General features: G+C 42.2%; 2 protein-coding genes across 2 annotated transcripts; both read right to left on the bottom strand.

Annotated features, from left to right (window-relative positions):
* Window positions 1–6,984: 6,984 nt before the first annotated feature.
* On the bottom strand, window positions 6,985–8,576 carry LOC111400642. Its single transcript, XM_023028039.1, has 3 exons — window positions 8,300–8,576; window positions 7,873–8,147; window positions 6,985–7,809 (listed from the first exon to the last, which is right to left on the bottom strand). Exons 1-3 carry the CDS (start codon window positions 8,574–8,576, stop codon window positions 6,985–6,987), a joined length of 1,377 nt encoding a protein of 458 aa, XP_022883807.1.
* Window positions 8,577–8,729: 153 nt separating this feature from the next.
* LOC111400641 lies at window positions 8,730–9,752 on the bottom strand. The gene has a single exon (XM_023028038.1). The coding sequence runs from the start codon at window positions 9,750–9,752 to the stop codon at window positions 8,730–8,732; it is 1,023 nt and encodes a 340-aa protein (XP_022883806.1).
* Between the last annotated feature and the right edge of the window lie 346 nt (window positions 9,753–10,098).

Below are 10,098 nucleotides of genomic sequence, written 5' to 3'. Positions count from 1 at the left end.
GAGGAACTATTATGCATCATCAATGAAAAGTTCTGATACCATTTGAAAAGATCTAGATTACCAATTAAGTTTGATCTTACGTGCAGAATTAACACAATTAAAAACAATAAGTCACTTTTTAATTATTTCTAGATGGTTAATCAAACAGTCCAATTATCCTAAATTGATTCATCACAGCTTGTAACAAGGAAACAGTAAATAATACTAGATATGTTGATGGATAAACCCAACTGAGTAAAAACTCCGAGACGAAGCTAGTTACTTCTACCATAGACAATATAGATTTACAGTTAGATGCTATCTAGCGAACTCCACTAAACTTCTCGATCTACTTCCTGTAACCTCGAAGATCCTACTAAAACCATCAACTCCCAATCTTCAACAATTGTCTCTTCCAAGTGAATCACCAAGAATGACCAATTCTTGTATTCTCCCTGTGCTTGTAGTTCAACATCTCTCAATCTTCAACAACCTCTGAAGTTCAATTAAAAAAAATACCCTCCTAAAGGTGTTTAAGAAGTGGGTGTTTTGGATTCAATGGATTTGATGTTTTCCCAACATGGTTGTATGAATTCAAAAATGAATTTAATGATCTCACCAATGGATTGTGTTCTCGAATCTCCAAGGAATAATGTGGAGAGGCAACATAATAAACAACCACACAAATTTCGTGCAAGGCATTTGGTATTTATAATTGAAGGCAATTAGGCAGTTTAGGTCACGTAAAACTCTTCAAAAACGTAAACTAGGGTTTTTAATATATAACTATCGCTCGAGCAAGATGTGGGTGACAGGTGAACGATAAGATTTCTGTTTTTGTCGCTCGAGCAACGTCTAGCTGATAGATTAGCAAAATTTTGGCGTCTCTTATTTCCTTATTCCGAACTCAAACCTTAACCTACCTAACTCAACTATACAATATTGCAATTAATTCCTTGACTTTTTACAACATTTTTATTTCAATCCTTTTTGTTTATAGTATTGTTAATTACATAAAACCTAACAAACTTCTCCTTTGACATTTTGTGACAAAACTATAAAATTAAGTCAAGGTACTAAAAACACAGAAATCTAATATACCAAAGCTCTATTTCTTACATTCCTTGCTAAACCTGCTTTCTGAAATCAATAACTCAAATTCCAAGTATAAAATCATGTGATACAGGAAATAGAGCAATATAGACACATGATCATACATAAACATGCTAGAATGAGAAGTAATACTAATGTCAATCAAAACATCAACTAAAACATTAATATTACAAAACATCAAAAACTCAAGCAGCTATGCATTATGATATGGAATGCAATGAAACTAATTAATCCCTTCTTTACTGCAAACTCTAATCAATCAATCATTTCGCTCCCATTAACATGCAGTTCGCTCTCAAGGTATAAACATATAATGATATAGATAATATAGTAGTCTCTCTCCTTGTACCTTCTCCCCTATCGAAATCACTCTTCTTTTTTGTCACAAATGAAAAAGGGATCAAAATCAAAAAAAAATTAACATCAATATGCAACAACTCAAAATATGGAGTTGATAGCATGCATAAGCATAATTAATGATCAGTAAACCTTCCCATAGACTCAGTTCAAGTTAACATAGAGTAAATTATATAAGTGACACATGTATGTAAAGTGTCATTAATTCTTTGAAAACAGGACTCCAAACCTTAATTTTGTGAGAAGAGACGTACTAAACATTACTGCAAATAAGTTTATTCCTCTACTTATGAAAGTCAAACCATTTAAAGAACATTAGGACTTTTAAACAAAAGCTCATTTTGTATAGATATTTTCTTTTCTCACCCTGACTTTAAGCATACATATCATTCCCCATTAAATGATTAAAATGACCCTTGTAGCGAATTTTAGGCCGATTAACCAAATCAGTTGACTATAGGTACCAAGTTATGAGAAACCCTACAGGCTTAATTGCTCGAGTCAAATAAGCTCCGAAAAAGAACATAAGATATTGAGTTTTTTATTGCCAGGAATAAACTTGAGCTTAGATATAATAAATAAGACCAATTCATGTTCAAAGTCATCTTAATAACATATGACCATCATCCCAAATTTCACATACGCGATTGAGTCCCACTAATAATATCATAATGTGTACAGTGCGGATGGTACATGAAAACATCTATACTAAGTACTCCATAATAACCTAAGCAAGCAATGAAAATTATGCTACAGCTCATCAATTAAACACATACTTGATCACAACAAACAAATTCAAGTATATTATATGTTGATGTCAAAATTAGCAAGGATAATTTTGAACCAACTTTAAGAAAAAAGACAATTTGTGTTTAGAAAAGATCACAAAGATGACATTTTTAGTGTGATTGTGCCATAAGTCATTATATGAATTTGCTTTGCCTTTATAAGGGTCCTATTCAACTATTTATACATAGTTTCAGTCGAAATTATATCAAATCAATCAAATCAGCAACAGTGCCGAGCTCGGAACTCGGGTCGCCGAATTCTCCTATGATTAGTCAATGAGGCCGGTGGTCATGTGTCAATGTATTACCCAAGTAATGATGACCTGTAAGGGGTTGGAGTTTGAGGACTTGGAATTGGTAATTCCGGGCGACGATGACATCACCTGTGGCAAGTGTCTCTGATTGATAGGGTGATGTGACAAGGGGTAATCATGATATTTTTCTAAGATAACGGCGGGTAACTCCGACCTGGGAATGTGGGCCGAACTTACATTTAACTGAGGTAGGGTTAGCGAACTATTTTTACCAGATCGGAGTTCGAATGTCAACAGTTACCCCCCAAGATAGCTCTACCGTAGGGTGGCTGACCTCAATGATGCTTTCTCCAAAAAGTACATTTATGGCTATGACAAGTGTCATCTTTTGAGGTGGATGAGCTGTACGCCATTTATAAATAGCTTCTTCAGCAAGCTTGGCCAAAACTACGTCGTTTTATCTCCTAGACTTTTGGATCGTTGATATTTTCCCTCTATTTTTGGATGAATGGCTCAGATCGCGCCCTCTCATCTTCCCTTTCTTTAAATCCGATTTTGGTCAATCATTTCTCTTCCTATTTCACTGATTTTACTTTCTCAGATATTTGGGCAATTTTCCTAAGTTCGTATTCCAGTATTCGAGTGAAGTCATTTTCTCAGTTCGTCTTCCGGTATCCTTCTGTTCTTATCTGCTGCCTCCTTTCAATTCTTATCTTCTGCCTCCTTTCAATTTGTGCTTCTTTTCTTAGTTTATACATGAATTCGGACGAGTCTAGAGTTCATTCATGGGGCAACCAGCAAGAAGAGTCAGTCTCCTTCTCGATGAGTTCGTCTTTTAGTTGTAGGGAAGTTTTTACCCCCATTCATATTTCCGTAGTTAACCCAACTGACCTAGGGCATCCTGTGATGGACTTAGGACGTGAGGGTTCCAAGGGAGCAGGTAGATCCAGTAAGGATGTTGAGGAGAGTAATTCTAGGGAGTGGGGGCGAGTTCTTATAGGTCGGTTGTGACAGGGGATGTGTTGGCCAGCTGGCGAGCTAAATACGTCATTCCTAGTTCGGTAGTTATGATAATACTAGAGCCATCTGACCGAGCTGACACTCCTCCCGAGGGATGTGTTGCTCTGAACTCGACTATCCTCCAGGCTGGCCTTAGGCTTCCTTTTCCGAGGGTGATTCGTAAATTTCTTTCTTCTTGGGGCATAGCTTCCACGCAACTATGCCCTAACGGGTGGCGAACCTTAATAGCCACCCTTATTATGTGGGACCAAATTCGAAATCCCGAGCTGAGTGTCCAACAATTCGATTCTCTGTTCACTTTTAAGGAGGATGGGAAGAACTCGGGCTGGTGGTACACAAACGTTAGGCCCAGGATGGGAGGTTCTTTGGTGTTAGACACCATTTCCTCAATTAAGAAATAGAGGGAAGAATGGTTTTATGTATCGAGGGAGTGGCAATTTCATTCTACCAAGGTGAATAGGGAGGACGTGGTTTCCAGGCTCTATCATTCGTTATGTAAGTGTCTTTTTGGATTTTAGTCTTTTAGTAAGGCGTATGTTTGAAGAAGTGCTGACCTCGGTATTTTTCTTTGTGCAGATTACAAGAAGGAGATGTTAATCAAAGATACTCAGAGACAAGCTGAGAAAATAAGATTGTTACCTAAAAAGCAAAGGTCTTGTAAGTTTGTAATCTCAGATTCGAACTTACACCGGGCCGGACTGCTGCAAGTACGAGCTTCAAGTTCGGCTCTATCCAGTTCAGGTAATATTTTGATCTTCATTCGCAGTTATAATTTCTTTATGCATATACATATTTTTTGAGTATTTTATTTTTTCTCAGGTCATCAGGATGAAATGTGGGGCTACAAGGCAGCTAAGGCGGAGGCAGCAGCTAAGGAGAAAAAGGGAGAAGTCCCAGAACGAATGGAGAGCATTTCTAAAGAGGTGGAGGAGGAGGTTTCGTTAAAGAGGAACCGATCTGCGCCCCCGGCATCACTAAGAATTCCAGAGGCAGTGCCTTTGCTGAGCCCGACCCTGCCGTCTCCCTCGTTGCCATCCCCGATTGCCCCTTCTACTGTGGGGACCAGTTCTGTGAACTTGCAGGATCGGTGCCCAGATTTATAAAGGCCGAGCTGGGAAAGTCTGGTGGGACACAGATCAGAGATATTTCTGGACTATCTCCGAGCTCCTTCTCCTTCCAGGGGTATGACTGTCGCGCTCACTTCACCTTTAAGGGAGTCGACCAATCTACTTACCCAGAGCTAGGGTGAGAGAGAGCAGGGCTATCTGAACCAGATGCCCATTGGTGAGGCTTTGGCCACTGCTCAGCTCCATGGCCACCGATCAGTTTTATACATGATGGCAGTGGCGGATAAGGTATACCTCTTACTTGATTTTTGATTAATTTTATAAATGCCTTAATGACTTACTTGATTTTTGATTTTTGAAAAACAGGTGAAGTCCGAGCTGGACAAACTCATAGAGGCAAAAGATCAGGCCTTCAACCTTTACAATAGCATGGAGGTTGAAAAAGCCCAGTTCGCTCTAAGGGAGAAGGAGTATGAGGAGAAGCTGAACTCCAGGCTTGATGTCGATGAGAGACTGATGGAGAAAATCAAGGCGTTGAGGGCCTCGGAGGAAGAGGCCAGAGCTCGGGCAGAAGAAGAGCGCGACAAAGTTAGAGAGGTCATCTAGAAGGTACAAGAGGCCAACGAAAGGGCGAGGCAGGCCACAAAAAGGGCTGAAGAGGCTGAGGCCAAGATTGACAGGGCGGTGGAGGCCTGGAAGGAGTCCTCCAAGTTTGACGTGGTGGCCCAGGATGTGTATGTGGTGGCCCTAGAGGAGTTGGTGGGGGCACATCAAGAAGGAGAGGCCTGATCTTGATGTGGCCTTTTTGGATGAGGCACTGGAAGAGCAGAAGGATGAGTTGCGAAAGTTGTCGGAGTCTGCTGGAGTCCGGGTGTTACTGGCAGCTCAGGATATTGAAGATACTACCCTTGCCCCCTAAGACCCTTAGACGATTTAAAAAACATTGATTTTTTGGTTTTCTTAGACTTGCGTTTTGAACTTTGTTTTGACTGTTTATGACATTTTGTTTGGAATGGATAATTTGTTTATGTTCAGTACGGCTTTTCCTCATAGACTTAGCAAAAATTGTAAGAGTGTTACAATAGCGCGTATAATTACTTTGAATGAATTTTGCTTAGTTGTGCAGTACTCGCTTTCCGAACCAGGCTATACGTTAGGCATTTTTACTAAGTGTAGTACCACGTACGGCCTTAGCTCGTCCAACCGTGAAGAGCAGGGCTCTATAGATTCCTTAGGAGGGGTGATCGGCCTACATATGGAGCAGGGCTTAATAAGATTCCTTAGGAGGAATCTTCCACTAAGTGTCGCAGCACATAAGACCTTAGATCGGCCTGCATATGGCGCAGGGCTTAATGAGATTCTGACAGATTGCTGAGTAAAAGTTCAAAAGAAATGGGAAGTCCCTTTTTATTGATGTGATTGACGTTACAAGGGGACTTTTTCCGTTTACTGGTAGTATTGCTTAAGGTGTTTGACATTCCAAGGGTGGGGTAAGGATCTACCCCCCAAGTCTTCCAATTCATATGCTCCTTTTAGCAGGACCTTCGTTATCAGATAGGGACCTTCCCAATTCGGACCTAAGCATCCACTGCCGATCTCTCTTGTGGGGAGGAATACTTTCCGTAAGACGAGGGATCCTACCTCAAATTCTCTTTTTCGTACTTTTTGATTATAGTACTTGGCGTTTCGCTGTTTTTAAACGGCATTTTTGAGTTCAGCGTTGTTCCTTTTTTCCTCGGTTAGGTCGAGTTTCGTGCGAAGAGCTATGTGGTTCCTTTCTTCGTCGTAATCAGTTATGCGCAGCGGAGGAATGTTGATTTCTAGTGGGATCACGGCTTCTATGCCGAAATCCAGTGAAAACGGGGTTTCTCCTGTGCTTGTTCTTGCGGTAGTACGATAAGACCATAACACACTGGGGAGTTCCTCAGCCCATCCTCCTTTAAACAAGTCGAGTTTTGCTTTCAATGTGTGCTTAATAATCTTGTTAATGACTTCGACTTGGCCTTTACCTGTGGATGGTTTGGTGATGAGAAATGTTTCTTGATGCCAAGCTCTTCGCAGAAATTTGAAAGTCGTGCGTTTTCGAACTATTTTCCATTATCCGTAACAATGGAGTGAGGTATGTCGAACCTGCAGATCACTGATTTCCACAAAGAGTTGGTTGTTTTCTGTTCAATGATGGTGGCAAGGGACTCTGCCTCGGCCTATTTAGTGAAGTAATCCACTGTGATGATGGCGAATTTTACACCTCATTTTCCAACGGGCATGGGTCCAATTAGGTCAACCCCCCATTTTGCAAAGGGCCATGGTGCTGTCACTGGGTTTAGTTCACGCGGTGGAGTATTTATGATGGGGCGAGGCGCTGGCACTTATCGCATCTTTTGACAAATTCAAGGGAATCTTGTCTTATTGCCGGCCAAAAGTATCCTTGTCGTATGATCTTGTGGGCCAGTGAGAGTCCGCCGAAATGATTTCTACATATTCTTCGTGAACGTCTTGCAGGGCGTGCTGGGCTTCCTCTTCGTTCAAGCATCTTAACAAGGGCGTGGAATATCCCCATTTGTATAGTATATTATCAATGAGAGTGTACCTAACTGACCTTGTTCGGAGCTTTCTAGCCTCTGCAGAGTTTTCGGCGTATTTTCCTGTTTTCAGGTAAGCGATGATCTCGTCTTGCCAAGTTGGTTTGGGGTCTATCATCATAAGGACCACTTTATCCAGCTCGATGGACGGTAGGGATATTCTTCCTACGGGAATGCTATCGAACTTCTCAATTCCCTCACGGGTGGCTAGGCGGGCCAATGCATCGGCGTGATTGTTCTGAGATCGGGAAATTCGTTTGACTTGGGTGGTTTTGAACCTTTCAAGTTCTTTTTTTAAAACTCGTAGGTAGTTGTCCATCCTGTCTTCTTTCGCCATATATACACCGTTGATCTGATTCATGACTAGTTGGGAGTCGCTGTGTAGGATTAGGTCGGATATCCCTAGTCTTGAGGCCATCCTTACTCCAGCAATAAGAGCTTCATACTCAGCCTCATTATTTGAGGCTTTAAAGTCAAATGGCAAGGCTTCATAGAACATGCGATGATCAGGGCTGATTAATGCGACGCCGGCTCCAGATTGTTCTCCGGTGGATGAACCGTCGGCATAAAATTTCCAAGGGGTTTCTTTTTGTTGTTCTTCAATTGGGACGTTGCAGAACTTAGAGACAAAGTCGGCGAGTGCTTGGCCCTTTATGGAGGAACGAGGCGTGTTTTTGATGTCAAACTGTCCAAGCTCCACTGCCTATTTTACCATCCGTCCAGAGGTGTCGGGCCTTTGTAGCGTTTGCCTCAATGGAGAGTTGGTCAGGACCTCAATGGGGTGTTCCAAGAAATATGGCCTCAGTTTTCGCGCTGCCGTTAGCAGGGTGAATGCCAGTTTTTCTACAGCCAAATATCTGAGCTCGGCTTCATGAAGCACTTTGCTTACGTAAGAAACTGGATGTTGAACACCATTTTCTTCTCGGGTTAGAACGACACTAATGGCGTGCTCTAAAACAGATAAATATATCTTCAAGGCCTGCTTGCCTTAGGTTTTAAAAGCACCGAAGGTCGGGTTAATTGTCTTTTTAGCTTGTTAAAGGCGTCCTGGCATTCTTTGGTCCATTCGAACTTCTTTCCAACTCGTAACGTGTCGAGGAAGGGTTTGCAGTGGTCCGTAGATTTCGAGACGAGCCGACTGAGGGCCGCAACCCTTCCGGTTAAACTTTGTACTTCTCTGGGTTTGGTTGGAGGCTTCATTTGGATGATAGCTTGTATTTTTTCAGGGTTCGCCTCGATTCCTCGGTTGTTTACAATGTAACCTAGGAATCTTCCAGAACTGACCCCGAAAGCACATTTCCTCAGGTTCAACTTCATTCCATACTTCCTCAGTATATCAAACATTTCAGTGAGGTGTTGACAGTGGTCCTTGGCCTTGATGCTTTTGACCAGCATATCGTCAACATATACTTCCATTATTTTTTCGATCTGCTGGGAAAACATGGAATTCACAAGTCACTGGTAGGTGGCACTAGCATTTTTGAGACCAAATGACATTACTCTGTAGCAATAAAGACCTCGATCAGTTACAAATGAGGTATGTTCCTGATCCGGGCCGTACATCGGTATCTAGTTGTATCTGGAATACGCGTCCATAAAGCTGGGTAGCTCATGTCCAGCGGTGGCGTCCACCATTTGATCTATTCTCGGCAATGGAAAGCTGTCTTTGGGGCATGCTTTGTTAAGATCGGTAAAATATATGCATACCCTCCAATCTCTGTTGTGTTTTTTCACAAGGACCGAATTCGCGACCCACTTCGGGTATTTCGCCTCACGGAGGAAACCGTTGTTCAACAGTTTTTGTACCTCTTTGTTGAGTACTTTATATCTTTCGGGATTCAGAGGTCGTAATTTTTGCTGCTTTGGCCGAGTTGAAAGATCCACCTGTAATTTGTGGCATGCAATATTAGGATCTATTCCTCTCATGTCACTGTGATCCCAGGCGAAAACATGGAGGTTCTCTTTAAGGAAAGCCACAATCTTGCTTTGGGTGGAGGGCTGCAACTCGCACCCGACTTTGAGTTCCTTTGTTTGGTCCTTAGCACAGACTCGAACTTCTTCTAATTCTTCTATGGGTTCTCCACCTTCGATCCTGGTCCGTAGGTCTAAGGGAATGAGTTCGGATTCCCATATGTTTACCATATGTACCCCCGAGAAGCTGCGTTGATGGCTAGCACAGGTATTCCATTGGCATCTTTCGGCGAGCTCCCTGTTTTCTTTGACTTCCCCCACACCATGGGGTGTGGGAAACTTGATAGAATAGTGATATAGGGAAACTGCTGCTCTCAAACTGAAGAGTAAGGGCTGTCCCATCACAGCGTCATAAGGGGAGGGGGTGTCGAACACCACGAACTCGGAGTTCGTCTTCAACTGTCGAGGTGCTAATCCAAACTCAACTTTGAGTTTGATTGATCCTTTGGCAGAAGTCAAGGCCCCGCTTAATCCTAGGACCATATTTGGGTATGGTTGAAGAAAGTTAGCAGGGATATCCATCCATTTAAGGGTGTGGCTAAATAGGATGTTCAGAGAGCTTCCTGTATCCACCAAGACTTTGGGGATGGTTACCTCGACTACAGGCAACGAGATTACCATAACTTCATGGTAAGGGTGTGGGTTTGCCTCCTTCTCGTCAAAAGTTAGTTGCTGTCTATGGCTTTTTTGAGATTCTTTTCTATTATGCCTATCTCCGAGAGATCAGCAACGATTGGTCTCTTTGGTCTGGCTTTCTTGGCTTGTGTGTTCATCCTACTCCTTAGCATGTTGACTTGTGGCCTTGGCAGGTCGACGTTGCAGGCCCTTGCAGTAGCTTGATCCCCTTGGATAATTTCAGTCCCGTAAGGGGTGGAAAATTTTACGCAATAATGATAAATTGACGTGGCAGCCTTTAGTTCGTGCAAAATGGGCCATCCCAATATTGCATTGTAATTGGACGGTAAAT

Source organism: Olea europaea, chromosome 10 (genome assembly GCF_002742605.1).
Source record: "Olea europaea var. sylvestris chromosome 10, O_europaea_v1, whole genome shotgun sequence".
In the NCBI taxonomy this organism is placed as follows: Eukaryota; Viridiplantae; Streptophyta; class Magnoliopsida; order Lamiales; family Oleaceae; genus Olea; species Olea europaea.
The sequence above is the reverse complement of the archived record's forward strand: the minus strand, read 5'-3'. Positions and strand labels throughout refer to the sequence as shown.